Source organism: Lonchura striata, chromosome 9 (assembly GCF_046129695.1).
Source record: "Lonchura striata isolate bLonStr1 chromosome 9, bLonStr1.mat, whole genome shotgun sequence".
Taxonomy (NCBI): Eukaryota; Metazoa; Chordata; class Aves; order Passeriformes; family Estrildidae; genus Lonchura; species Lonchura striata.
Window position 1 is genome coordinate 12,977,072 of NC_134611.1, and position 14,724 is coordinate 12,991,795.

Here is a 14,724-nt window from a genome sequence, read left to right on the forward strand (position 1 = left end):
TGGTGAGGAAGGGATACGGGGGCACGCAGTGATGCCAGCACAGTCCCGCAAACTGCTGCCCAGCCACAATCTTGCTGCTGCTTTCTCCCATCTGCCCTCTGGCCATCAGTTCCAATCTCCAGCAGAGGACTGGGAGATTTTTCTTCTTGCCTGGGACAGTGTGAAGCCTTTGTCCCTGTGGTGGCCAGCAGATTAACCTGAAGCACCACTGAAACATTTTCTTTAGGGCATAAGTGGGATTTATGGGGTGGAGATGCCTGCTCCAGCCCACTTCACAGATGGGTAACTTCAAGCAGTGGGAAAAGGCAAGATTTGGCTTAAACAACTGAGCTCCCCTGAGCCCTCAGGATCATATGTTGCATTTCCTTATCCACAAGTATTTCCTTCCTACCTTCTTTTTAAGGGAAAATCACTGAGGGGGTGCTTGTCACCTGAGACTCTGAGGCTTGGGACTGCAAGCACTGTCCCACACTTTACTCCACATCTGTACCCCAAGTCCAGATGAAGGTGGGGTATTCACTAGCAAAATTTCATTCTATTGAATGACCAAAAAGCAGAAAATAAGCAAGGAACTAAGTCACCCAAGGACAGACCACATCCCAGGGGCTAAGCCCTGCCACCCCTGACCCAGCAGCCAGGGGACATTGCCCCAGAGCAGCTTTGCCAGCTCCGTGGTGCCTTCTCCATTTGGCTCAACCTTTCCCAGCATGAGAAAGGATGCACAGCAGACACAGGCAAGGGATTTTCCAGGGTGGAAGCTTGCTCCTGGTCTGGTTTTTCAGAAGCAGACTACAAGCTTGTGAATCGGAGGTATTTGTCAAGTCGGTTCCTGCAGTGGAAATGATCAAATAATTGTTCATACACCCGTCTGGCCCAATGGCTCATGCTCACAGAGCAGAAACTGGCTGTCAGACTGCAGGACTGTGGTTCCCCCGTGATGCTGTGGCGTGTTTGTGAGAGGAAGATGCTGAGGCTGCAGGTGCCTTTCCAAGGCAGAGCTATGCCACGCTCCAGGCACGCTGCCAGCCCGGCGCTCGGCCGGATTCGTGCCGCCTTTCTCTCCAAGACTCTCAGGGAGGGCTGCACTTCACAGCGGGCTTTTCCTGTTCCACTTGCCCAACAGAGTGCTTCCAGCATCTTCTCTACCCCTTGTCCTCTCCTTCCTCTTCTCACCAGTCTGCAGTTCCAACAGCCTGTCCTTGGCTCTCCCCACTTCCCCGTGCTCAAGCAGGCATCCAGAACAAGCCTGCTGCTCTGAGAGTGAGGATGGAGGACATGCATTCCTATGGAAAGTCAGGCTCTCCCAGCAGCAGCCTCTTCCAGCCCCTAAAGTGACGGTGACCTGAACATTTCTATTCAGACCAGATATTTTTTCAGGCATTTTTAACCTCCTCTTATGTATGTTTCTTTTTCCTTTGGGGTTGAAATTATTCTAGCTTTGTGCAAAAACCAACTTCGAAGTGCTTGGGGAGTGGAAACCGCCCATTATACTTTTGAAAAATAATATTAATCTTCCCTCTCCTTTTATGAAGAGTTCTCTCCCCAGTGGCTTAGGACTGGAGGTAGGCATTTGATGTGGAAATAGCCCTTGCTGGAAGAGCCCTTTGATGTTTGATTTTCACACGGCCAACTCCTAACCAGCTATGGGGGGCACAGGGTGCTAGCAGGGTTGGGCTCCAAAGTGTGCCCAGGAAGGACACGGAACAAAGGGGAGGTGCTGCCAGACCCTTATCCTGCCTGCCTTGTTTCCCTGAGCAACAGGCAGGTGTTTCCAGGCTTCAAAGACAATAAAACCAGGGGGATTTCCATTCGTGAAAACTGTCCTTGGCTTGATCCAGCTCCAGGACCTAAGGCAGGTGCCCAGCCTGCCCTGAGCCAGAGTGATCCTTTGCCCAGGGCAAGAAAGACCTGGCATCTCCCATCAACCAAAGACACCAGACAGGATTGCAAGAAGCAGGATTTGGCCTCAGCTGCAGAAATGCAATTGCAAAGGGAAGGAGAGGGCACAGTATCTGACACCATCACCTGCTGGGATCCCCAAAATGCCTGTGCTGAAACACATTACTGCAGAGAGATGGGGCTGGGAGGCCATACCATGAGGATGAGGTGCCTGAGCTTGGTGTGTGGGGAGCTGGGGGCTGGAGCACCACAGACCTGGGCAGCATCTGCAAGCAGCAGCATCCCCACCCTTGCTTCAGGGACACAGGGGACAGTGAAGTGGATTCCCACTTTGAGACTAAGACATTGTCATGAGGTGTCTCTGGTGGCAGTGAGCCAGGTCACACATTTGTTTCTTTCAGTCTGACATAGATCCCAGCTCCTTATTTAGTGGGTTTAGTATCCACCGACTTTGCCTCCTGTAGTTCAGCAGTAAGTTTTTCTCCTCTTCCCCTCCCTCTTCTACTGTTTTCACTCATTTAATTCCTCAAAGCACTTCTAAGAAGCCGTTCATCTGGGAAGTATCACCCAAAACAAAGCTCTATTGTGTACGCTTGGTCAAAGCAAGATAAGAGCTTCCCAGCTACAGGGGAGTAAAGGTGCTTCTTCAGGTGTTGGCAGGTCTCACAGAACTGAGTGTTTGGGATGTGTCAACACACCAGCCGGGATTTGCATAGGTACAATATCCCTCTTCACTTTCTGGCACCCTGGAAACTGTTGTGTTAGTTCGATGTTTTGGCCTGGTAACCAACGTCACATGATTGACTTTGTTTCTTCCCTTTTTCTGTTCAGAGAAAATATGCATTTTATGCTTTGTCAGCAGACGGCAGGGCAGAGCTCACCCTTCAGAGTGTCCCACTCCTGGGAGCTCTGGCAGCTGACGGCTGTGTCTACTCTGCACAAAGAGCTCGTGTCCAGCACATTCAGCACAGGAAACAAAAGGTTTTCCACTGAGTTCTCTACTAACCTATGTGTTGTGAGAGACACTTGGCTGTCTTTTTACCCAAAAGCTTTGTCCTTAGTAAAATCTGAAGATGTTGCAAGTTTTGTCTGATCCTTGAGGAACAGACAAACGGCTGGACATCTGGAAATCCTGGACACAAGCACCATGCTGGCACAGCTCAGCCCTAAGGCACATGCTGAGCAAGACCAGTGATCCCAGGGACACAGCTGAACATGTGCCACGCAGTCCCTCGGTGTATGGGCTGTAAAGCTTGTGCTTTCCAAAATCTCTGGATTTGGTGCATGTTTTGAGGACATCTCTGCAGCATAGGCACTGGTGGGCTCAGGATTCTAGCAAATGGCCCAAAGATTTACATGGTATGCTGGGAAGCTGAACTTGATGCTTCAGAGGCTGATCTGCCAGCTTGTGCACACCATGCACTATGAGAGTGTAGTCAGGACTTAGTGAATGTGAGGAATTTTGGAGTTTGATGGATAAAGTCTTGTCTAGTGGCTCAAAGTAGTGGGCTGGTTTGCAGGTATAAGGGAGGTGTTTTCCTGCATGTTTCTAGAGGATACCTAGGATTCCACAAGGCAGGCATGGCAGCAGAGACACAGATTAAGTTCTCAGTGCCCCTAAGTCCCACCTGTCTTCCAGGTAAATAATACTCTTCTCTTGGGAACCCAGAATTATTCAACCAAATTGTTTGGAAATCTTCAGCATAAAAATCTTTATGCAAATGACAGACAAAAAAAGGTCTTAATGAACCTGACCTGCAAGTTGCCTTTGCTCAAACTCTCCGTGCCCATCACCTTGTCTGGAAAAGGAAGGCATTGCATTCACATGCTGGATTTTAAATGCTCACCGTACGCTGCGCTGTTTGTTTTATTTCTCCAGTCAGCGTTCAGAGGTTCTTCTTCTTATGCTTATTTACTGTAAAGCAGAGAAAGCCAGGGAAAATGATCTCCAAAGCAAATAGAGCCATGTTTCCATTTGGGAAAACTTAGAGGGAAAGCGCGTGTAGCTAAGCAACAATGCATGATGGTAAATGGGTCATTTTCCAAGGCATGAATTGCATGTGGATAACTGCAAGGAAAACAGCCCTGGCCAACACACTGCCGACACTTGAGTTCTTGGCCTAAGTGATTAATAAGAAATGAGAGGACTTTTCAATACCCTCGAGAGCTCCCTGCGTTGTTATGGGAGTTTTTCTCCTGCTTTCCATCTCCACCCAAAATCTGGGGTGGGAAGTCTCCATTCCTGCAGCTGTGCAGAGCTCCAAGTATGGATGTGCTGCAGTGAGGCTCCCTGGACACAGAGAAATTGATAAGTCAGTCCCATCAAATCCCAGGGAAAGGGATGGGGGCAAAGGACTTGCAAGGCAGGACTGGGGACTCAGCCATGAGAAACTTCCTTCTGTTTTGGGCCAGAGGGAAACTAGCATTCCCTGGTGCATTTGGTTGCAACCTGCAACTGAAGGTTGATCTCAGCTTCCTCTAGCATTGCCCAAGGGTGGCTATGTTGACTTTCACTCCCTCCAAAACCAGATGATCTCCACTGTAAGGAAAGGGAGGAGGCTCCTACATGTTGTGGACTTATGAAGGTACTGCTACCAGGATAATACTGGCAGAGGGATGGTAAAATTAGTGTTTGGGAGGCCAGGAATGGAAGACTTTGCTGGAAGATAAATAGGTGATGCTACATTGCGCTGGGGGCATGTCCATGTCACCTAGCTGCAGCATCATGGGGGGCATGCTTTGCTCAGCCAAAGGTGAACAGTTAGGAAACCCTTCAGCTTTACATCCTACAGTAGGGAAATTATTGTGCTGGGTTTTTTTTTTTTCATAATAATAACAAATCTACAGAGTTCAAGCTTTGTTTTGCGGAAGTGAAAATCCTCTGGGCCTTTCAGAAGTACTCTTACCGGGAATGGTGCCACCTTCAAACCCATGTGGGTAATCCAGAAGGTCACCAAGTGGGATGTCAGCAGAGCAGGGCTGAGACCTCGCTTTTCCTAGAGGTGCTGTTGATTTCCTCTTCCTGCTGCTTGCATCACTGGCTGGGATAAGAACATACACTACCATGTTTATTAAAAAGAGTTACTGCAGGAAGGTATTTGGATTATTTCTTCCCTCCATGAATAAAGTTCTACAGTACCTCTTAAAATCAGACCTGAGGAATTTACAGAGTGGTTATTGTACATTCCTTGGGGGGGGGGGGGCAAATCTAAGCAAGTAGTTCCAGTGCATTAAAGCAATGAATAGAGGAAGTGAAAAATATTTTAAATTCCTATACAGTGTTACATTTTCAAAGTGTCCTGATTTAGGACATTAGAATCAGGGAAGGAGCTTTTCCCACTCTCTTTTATCCCCCCTCTAATTTCTCTGAATTTGTTACAAGTCTCCTTCCATTTTGCTCACCATTTCCAAGCAACAAAATAGAGAAAGGCCTGGAACGATGACAGAGATGCGAAGTGCACAAAGGGACCAGAGTGTGGTCCGATAATTCTGTAATTGGAGCTGCTCGAGGCAAAATTTTTTTCAAGCCAGTGTAAATGGGGATCGCTGAAACCCTTAACAATCGGACTGTCAGGCTGCTTCTTTAATGGATTGCTCTGTTTAACTCTCTCTGTTTGTCACTGGCAAGATGACAAGAGAAATTAGTGTACTGGAAAATATAAGGTAACTGGCAGTTCCCCAGCCCGGTTCCACAGCCCCGCAGACCCCGGGGTGCTGCAGCGCTAGAGCCCGGCTCACCGGCTGCTCTCCTTCCTCTGCGGAGGAGGAGGAGGAGGAGGGGAGCTTACAACCTCCTGCCCTTCCTAGGGGTTGGGAGACCTGCAAAAATACCCCGTGGCTCCGGGACTGACCTAGTGATGAGCATGTGGAGAGCAGCGGTGCCCCCATGGCTGGCTGCACGCCAGGACTGGGGTGGGGAGAGCACCGAAATGTCCTCCCAAGCCGCAAACCTTTCATCAGCTGCTTTGTCGCCTGCTTTTACACCACGCATACACTTTTTAAAGCGCTGCAGGTTAATGTCAGTTTTCTGGGAGCATTAAAAGATGCTTTCAGCGTGTGTGTGAGTGTGCGTGAGCACATGTGAGTGCGTGCAAGGGTGCACAGCTTTGGAGATGCTCCGACACCTCCATTGTCTGCAGCCAGGCCCTGAAACTTGGCAGCAACGATGCCCCGAGGCTAGAGATGTACCTTTCACTTTTCCCATGAAATTCCATTTTGGTTTGGCTGAGTTATAAAAAAAAAAAAAAAGTTTGAAAATCACCATTTCCCTTCTGCTGCCTGCATTCCTCAGGAAAACTTTGGCAGCCTGTCAAAACAATAACTGAACGTGAACTTTCTGAAGAGCTGGCCCGGTGCTGTCTGCCAAAGCAGCAATTCAGCACAGCTCAGTGCGGCGTGCCCTTTCCCTCACCCCCCCGTGCCCACCCCCTCCTCCACCCCGGGCACCCTCCAGGTGCAGATGTGTCCACCCCAAACACCCATGTGCAGAGCACAGGGTTGGCATCCACTGTCCAGCTGCAAAAGCCACACACACTTCCTCTCCCCTTGCAGGAGAGCAGCCCTCTGCTTCCATCCCAGACCGTTACTCCTGCAATTTTTTGGGCAGAAGCCTCTGGAGCAGTGAGGAAAGGCCAGTCCAAGCCTTGCTGAGGAATACCTTAGGTCCAGCTGCAACAACCTACATTGTAGACATTTATTTAAAAGATCTTTCTCTTTATTTTTTTAAAAATGTTATTTCCTATGTTAAAAGAATGTTGTTTACAATGCAAAGCCAAGTGCTTTTAAGTTAGGAAATGCCTAATGTATGATTCCTCACAAGCTCAGCTCTATGTGCATGCCTTGTGTTCCAACCTTTATGGACATGAGCCCTTATTTCAAACTCTTTCCTTACCCAGCAGACAGGGGAGGGAAAAGGGCACAAGCTGCTCTCACTGCCGTAAATAAGACACTTCCTAACACTGAAGTGTTTCATTTGAAAGTTTTTTGCAGACCGCATATTATTCTTTAATACAGGTTTTTAATGCAATGTATAATTTTCAAACCAAAGCCCCCGACTTCGGCACACTTGCCAGAGTTTTCTTCACCACAGAAATGTGGCCGCATCTGGGGTGGAGTGAAGCAACTGTTTTGCAGCCTGTTAGGACATAAAATGACTATAAAACAGAGAGAGAAAGCACAGTCCTTGTTAAAAACACCCATTACATTTCACATGAAGGTTCTGGAGGATGCAGGGAAGCAAACTGCTGCTGCTTCACCCCTGCAGGGATTAATACTCTTAATCTGTGGCAAAAGTTTTGTGGTCTCTGTGGTACTTTTGGGGCTCAGACTGTACAGCTGAAGGGGAAGATGGTGCTTGCACTGTCCCCGTGGTTCAGAAAGGCAGGATGAACCTCTGCCATTCCCAACCCCTCTTCTGCCAGCAAACCCTGGGGTTGGTTTGTGATTTACTGAGCCACACTGAGACCCCAGAAGCAGCATCTGAGCCAAAGCAGACAAACCCTCACAACTTCCCTCGTCTCCTCATCGCCAGGAGCTGAGAAACAGGCAGGGAGAATCTGCTAACTAAACCAAACTGCAATAACTAGTTGTTCTTTTTGTGCTGTTCCCTGCAAGGTGTGCCTGCTCCTGTAGGAAGCTGGCCACCAGTCACAGCACATCGTCCAAACAGTGTCTGTGCAGCAAAAGGCCAGTAATTTCATGTAGCATCTACTGATGGCCAGGGAGTTGTCCTTGCTGATGTGAATGCAGCCCTACCTTCTCCAAGCTCCCCTCCAGCAGGCCCTGAGCTTGTGTTAACAGTGCAGCTAATATCTGAATCTCAGGAGTGGTTAGGAGTCTCCAGCCCGCCCCAAAAGTCTCTCATCATTTTCTGCATTTGGCTGGCAGCACTGTGGATCCAGCCCCCCTCCCTCTTGCAGCCCTCCAACTATAAAAGCCTGTTGTGGCCTACATTCAGCTGTCGGATATCACATTATCATGGCTCGGCAAAGAGGAAACCAAGCAGTTTGGCACAAATGGCTTTTCTGTGTTCAGTCTGTTCCACTGCAGGTCTGTTCAGCTCCTCCTGAAGCACATGGAAGTGCTCAAAACTTCAATATTTAATCTTGCCTTGAAATGCAAATTGTCAGATCCAAGGAAAGGAAAGTGAGCAAATGCACAGCCGTCGACATGAGATGTCAGGACGTTGGGAAGGCAGCAGGCACTCAGCTCCCTTCTTGTCTTTCAGCTTCAGTGTGGGGCACCAGGACCTCTCCTCCAGCACTCTGACCACCATTATTTTGTGTCAGTGTTTGAATGTAGCTTTTTTCATCTTGGGGTGATGTACTGGGTTTGCATGGCCTGGTTTTGGCAGTGGGAGCACTCCCAGACCTTGAGCATCCCTGAGCCCTCGGTGTGCTCCTGGTTTTGTCTCTGCTCTCCAATGTTCACACCTTGTGCCTGTGAGAAAGGCACAAGGAGAGGGGGTTTAGCAGCGTGTAAGGCAGCAGATGTGCCTCCCTCTCCCCCCTGGGCACACACAAATGCACACCATGCTCATCCCTGGTGCAAGGCAGGCAGTGTGGTAGGAAAGGGAGCACCCTCTATGTGTGTTTTTGAAGCCAAGCAATCTCGGGTAAATTATAAGCACAGTTTTGAGAAATAAAAACACATTAATATTCTGTTCTCTCAAGGCATTATCCTACTGTTTACCATTACACACAATCCTCTGCCTTAAATTGCATCTTTGATTAAAGGAGCAATGAGAGAAACCAGTGCTAATAACAAAATGTATTCTGCTTTAAATCACTAAAGTGAAAACATCAATAAGCTGTAACCATCAGTGCCGCCATGAAAATGAAGGCAACCACCATGGGAAACAGCAAGGATGAAATCCACTTTGCCAGCATAAAAGCCAAGTAATTAGGTCTTATGTGGGTGGAACTTATAATGAGGTGCAGGAAGGGGGAAAATGAATTTCAACCTGAGTCTGCCTCCTTCCCTCTCTCTGCCACAGCTGCTTATCTAAGTTTGGGGGCTGCCATAGGGATCACAGCCCCATTTTTTAGCTGTGCAGGGCCTGCAAAGCAGCATCCATTTCTCCACCCCCACCCAGGCCCGACCCTTGTGGGATGCCCCACACCTTGCCAGTGGGCAGCCTGGTGCACAAAGCACCAAGTTAAATTTCACTGCGGGAGCCAGCTGTGCTCCCAAGGAGGGCATTTCCCTTTGAAGAAGCTGGAGCTGATACATGGTATCAGCTCAATAATTTAATTTAAAAATTAGAAAAAGGAATAATATCTGGTTATCGTGGATTAATCAGAGTTTGTGGATGGGTTTATAAAATTAATTTATGTGCAGTGAGTGACTTGAATCAAAGCCCTGTGCTTTTCTGCAGCCGTCCATCCCTCAAGGAGCTCTGTTCCTGGAGCAGGCTGCTCTAAATTGCTTGCTGTGGAAGTTGTGATACATCAGCAAACTTCAGATCTCCCCTCATACTCTTCCATCGGGTACAGCCTTTCAGTTATTCAATGTCGCAGTCACCCTAAGGTTCAGCCAAGCCAGGAGGGTGTTTTCAGGAGCTGCTACCTAATGCCAGAGCAGGACAAATTATTCGTCACTTGCTCTTCTATGCTTTGAAGTGCAAATAAAGCAGACACCTTCGGTGTTGGATTTTCCAACATTCTCTGAGATTTCCACAGCAGATCAAGGAGTTGTTCATCCTTGTGCCTCTGACACTGGTTGGGAGTTCTCGGGAAAGGACTTTTCCTTAATTTCTCAGCAGCAGCGTTTCTCTAAGGATGCTGTGCCGCGCCAAAACCGCGGCTGAGTGCCGAGCTGGCTGCACTTCTGCCTCCCGCCGGTGCCTGCGGGCTGTGGCTGCCCATCGGGCTGTGGCTGCCAGGCAGGCTGAGGTTCCATTTCGGGTGTGTTTGCAGCTCAGCCTTATCCCAGACCTGGTGAGAGACAGACATCCAGTTTGGTGCCTTTTCCTGTGGTTTTTTTGTTTTGTTTTGTTTTTTTCCCCCCGCTGGTTATGTCACTAGAAAGCGCCTCGGGTTTTTCTCGAGGGTCACGCTCGCTGGTTATGGTGCCCTCTGAGATGGGCAGGTTATAACGCAGATTACACACAGCAGGCAGCTGCCAGGGCCCTGCATAGGAGGGAGGAGAGCCAGCGTTTGTGGCCGGTGCAGCGGCTGAGGGGTCAGCCGGGACGGCTCCCGCCGGGGAAGTGGCCAGCGGCTCTACCTTCAGAGGGTCCCCGGTGCCCGGGTCTCCCACAAGCCTCACCCATCGCCACACGGCGGCCGGCCCGGGCTGGAGGGTGCCAGGTAGCCCCGGTGCTGCGGCGCACGGGCTCAGGGCGGGGGCAGCCCCGCCGGCGATGGGGACAGGAGGAGTTTCCCGGGGCCAGCGCTGGAGCTGCGGGGCCGGGACGCGGGGCCGGTCACCCCGCGCCCCGAACCCCGCTCTCGCCCCAGCGCTCCCCTTCCTTTGTCCCGCTTAGTAACCGGCGCTCGCGGCCAATCGCCATCGAGCCGGCCGGCCCCGCCGCGCGCCGATTGGCTGAGCCGCCCGCAGGCCTCTGCCAATCCCGGCGCCCGCTGCTCCCTCAGACAAAGGCAGCAGCTCTGGCAACTGCGCTCCGCTCCCCCCGCCCCCCGCGCGTGCTCCGCGGCGGCGGCCCCTTGGCGGCCGGCCAGCCAGCGGACCTACCACCGCCACCGCGCGCCTCAGCACGGGGGGGGCACTGCGAACAGGCGTCGAGAAAAGTGGCGAAAGCGAGCCGGATAAAAGTTAGAAAAGGGGGAAAGCAGACGTTTATTCTATACTAATCTTTATGTGTGCGTCCGCCTCGCCAGCGCAAAGAGACATTTTTCCCTTTATGTCTTAATTTTTTTGCTCACCCCTCACTCCGCCTCGTGGAAGCGCCCGCTCACGCACACCCCCGTTCACCTCCAAGGGGTTAAAGAGCCGGCGCGAAGCCCCGCCCCCTGGCGCCGGGGGGGCGTGGCCCGCTCCCCGGCTAGAGGCGGGTGGCGGCGGCCGGGCCCCTCAGAGCCGCTTAAAATGTCACCGAGCGCGGCCGCCCCGAGCCCGGCCCCGCCGCCCGCCGCCGCCGCCCGCCGCCCCGCGCCGCCAGCAGGGCACGGCGGGCCCCGCCGCGGGCCGCCCGCCCGCCGCTGAGCCCCGCGCAGCCAGCCCCGCCGGCGCGCTCCCACCGCGGGCGCAGCGCCGCCCGCCCCGCTCGGGCTCCGCGCCGCCCGTATTGTTGCCCGCCGCCGCTGCCTCCTTGCGCGTCCTCCGCCGGCGGATAGAATTCATCCAGAGACTGAAATCGCCCCTTTTTAGCCGCTGCTTCCCACCACCATCGCCCGGCTTTCCTGTGGGGGGCTTGTTTGGCTTGTGTTTTAAAAATACCCCGAAAACGGCGATTTTTAGAAAGAATTCAGGAAAGTGGCTTTCCTGTGGAAAGGTGTCTTTTTTAAACAAAAAGAAGCACTCTCTCTATATATTATTATATATATTGCTACCTACCTTTAGTTCCTGTAGGGCAGCTGCTGAGGTGACTTGCGTGAAGGCTTAAATTTAATTTTGCGATTTTAATTTTTTTTTTTTTTTTTTTTTTGAGAAGTGTTATTTTACAGCGAGGTGAATTCTTCTCGGCTTTCTTTTTTTTTTTTTTTTCCTTTCTTTCTTTTATCCCTCCCCATTTTTTTTTTTTTTTTTTTTTCCCTTCACCTCTCGATTAAAAGCCGAGCTATCCAACCTCTTATTTCTAACCCTACCGGGACTTGGCTGTCGCGATGTACAACACGTTGTGGGATATGGACCGCGATGACACGGACTGGAGGGAAGTGATGATGCCCTATTCCACTGAGCTGATATTTTACATTGAAATGGACCCTCCAGGTAGGGAGCCGAAGCCTGCGAGCTGGCCCCGCACCCCTGGCAGCGGGTCGGGGACTGCCGTCCATCCCTGCCCTCCCTCCTCCTGCAGACTTTTCCCTTTTAGAATAAAAGGGGGAGGGGGGTGAAAATTAATATCTGTAGTTTAACTTTGTGTAAACTTCCCAGGGACTTGAGCCCGCTGTCTCCTGGGCAAAAGTATTTTAATACTGGGGTTTTTTTTTTGTGTGTGGGGGAGGTGGGAGGAGAAGAGCAATTGATGGTGCCTTTTGGGAGATGAAAGGAGGCAGGAGGAGGAGAGCTTCTCGCAGCCCCTCTCCCGTGTCTCCTTTTTTGAAAACCTTTATTGAAAAGCGTATATTTCGGCTGTATTCGCTCCTAGTGGAGCGCTTTTATTATCCTCTTCACCTGTGTGCCTTTATGTGCCTGTAACGCTTTGATGGTGGTGATTTACCCACCTCCATTCAGTTCCAGTTTAATCGCTTTTACAGTCTCCAATACCCTTTTCTCCCCAGCTCCCTTCCAGCAGTGACAGATGAGGTGTGTGTTGTCTCTGGGTTTTGGTGATGGGGGGATAATATTTGGGAACAGGCTGGAATCCATCCCTGGAGGCACAGTTACTTTGATAACACTTAATAACCTTGTTCAAAAGGATTTGATTCACTTTTTGTTCCCTCCCCCCTCCATGGATTGCTAGTGCTGAAAATGGGGAGATGTATTATCCCTTGCTTGCCTGGAGTTTTTAGATGGGGCAGAAAGTTTCTTTTGTGTCTGAAGAGGGGAGGGAAGGCTTGTGAGGAGGAGAGGCTGAGTCTTTCTTTGGCAAATGAATTAAAGTAAGCATAGAGGAGTACTGGTGAAACTGTATCTATACCTGTAAGAGTCATACAGGCTGAAGCAGTAAAGTGTTTGAAGGGCCTTTATCTTCTCAGGTCTGTGATCTGTAGAGCCAGAAGGCACAGTAAAATATGCACCAAAAGTCTTAGCCTGCAGAGAAATTGATAGCAAATAAGTAATTCCAAGTGCTGTCTTTTATGGGGTGCATACTTTCAGAATGTGCTTTTCAACCTGTGCCTGAATCGTGGCATGTATCTGCAAGTGTGGTTTATTCTCTTTGTTTCAGCACAGTGATCTGTATTTTTCTCTCTGGAGGTATGTGGTACTTTAATTAAAATGGGAGGAGGTGATCATCCTGAGATTTTTGGATCTCAAGGACCTGTACTTGCTTCTTTTGGTAATTCTGGCACTTTAAAAATTGGACAGATCTCTCAAACACACAGCACTGGTCACTACTCATTAAATTCTTGCATAGCTGACACTATTATTAGATGTTACTCCTGAAAGCCTAAAGTTCAATCAAATCACTTTGCTTTTGTGAATTTTAAAGGATATCTTTCTTGTAAATGCTTTTGATTTTTAACTATTCACGAGGTAAGTATTTGTGTGTGCTTGTATCAAATGAACAAAAACCCAAGTCCCATTGTAGGTGACTTAAAGCAATTAGTGTGGGGCTTTTATTTAAAAAAAAAATAATGCCCCTTGAATGGGTTAGTACAAGGAGGCTACTAAAAGGGGCTGGACAAAATGAACTGGTTAGAAACCAACTTTCCAGTGTTTCTGCAAGAATTTGGCCATGTAAAATTCTTACAAAGACTGTCAAAGTTTACATTAAAAAGATTTCTTCTATCATTAATAATGCCAATGCTTCCATCACTGGAGCCCTCTTGTCAGGGATCAAGGATCTGCACAGTCCAAACACCAGTTAGCAAAAGGACTTCATGTTACAGGCTGATCCCTGAAGTGTTCAGTAACTTTATCTTTCATATTTTTAAACTAGACGAGCCAGAGCTGGAAATGATGCATGGGATAATCCCCATGTGTATGTCCTGATTTTGTGGAACTGTAACTTTTAAATTGCAGGGGGAGGGAGGGAGAGTGTGGCAGATGTGGGTCTGCTTTCTCCCTGTCCAGAGGCAGGGTCAGAAAACGTTTTCTGGCCTGGGATGATAGGTCATCCCTAAGGGGGGTGTGGAGGAATTTATTTGTGGAAGGCTTAAACATTCAGCGTGCCTTGGGATAAAGTCACTGCCTTTGCACCCGGTAACAAGCACAGCTCCATTTGGCCCGCTTCCAACAAAAATTTGTGAAGGTTTTCGGTGCAGCGTTCCTGGTGCGGTGACCGGAGATCCTGGGGGGCTGTGTGGTGGCAGTGCTCCCCTGGGAGCAGGGGTGTGCATCCCCCCCAGAACAGCGATGTGCAGCCCCCAGAACAGCGATGTACAGCCCCCAAAGCTGCCGAGGCAGCCGGAGCGCTCCTTTGTTCCCACAACTTGAGCCGAGACATCCCCGGTTGGGTTTTGTGCCGCAGCACCGGGCACTGGCGGATCCCGGGAGCCAAGTGTCTGGGCTCACGCATGACTGCCCCTGATTACATTTTACTGCATCTAAACTTGAGGCAGAAGACAAAAGCAAGGTGAACATAATGTGCGGTGTCACCCATAACCTCCGAGCTGAGGGTGGGGATACTGCTTCTCGTTAAGGGCCGGTAGACCTTTAATTTATCTTGGCAGGCCGTCTTAATACCCACCTTAGCCTTGCCCAATAATAATGCAGAAATAAAATCTGGTGATGGCAGGCAGCCTGCAGCACAGCCGGAGCTTCTGTCAGGCCTCAGTGCACCTGCACCAGCTTATCAGTGTGCTTGTGTTTGCTGTTCGGGGCTGTAGGTGTAAATGGATGTTCAGAGCAGGTCCTGGAGCCTCTCTGCTACAAGGTTTGCTCTAAAGTTCAGAAGTAAAAGTAATAACGCCTCTCTCTCACTTGAGTTTTTCTCAACTTGAGCAGAGGCAGTCGGGTAACAAGGAACTGCAAGCTTTCTGCTAGCTAAACATAGGAGTGGGACATAGGAGTTTTCCCAAACAGTGGTGGAACTAGGGA

The 14,724-nt window shown here is 49.9% G+C and overlaps 1 protein-coding gene across 2 annotated transcripts in view; it reads left to right on the top strand.

Annotated features, from left to right (window-relative positions):
* PIK3R3 (phosphoinositide-3-kinase regulatory subunit 3) overlaps positions 1–14,724 on the top strand; it is a 77,274-nt gene that overhangs the window by 33,590 nt on the left and 28,960 nt on the right. The window contains exon 1 of one of the 2 annotated variants that reach the window (XM_021528713.2): positions 11,589–11,790. The exons of the other annotated variant lie outside the window; for it this stretch is intronic. Within the exon in view, the coding sequence (XP_021384388.1) occupies positions 11,685–11,790 (106 nt within the window). The 5' untranslated portion in view covers positions 11,589–11,684. Of the gene's footprint in view, positions 1–11,588; positions 11,791–14,724 lie in introns of those variants that run through there. 2 annotated transcript variants of the gene reach the window in all.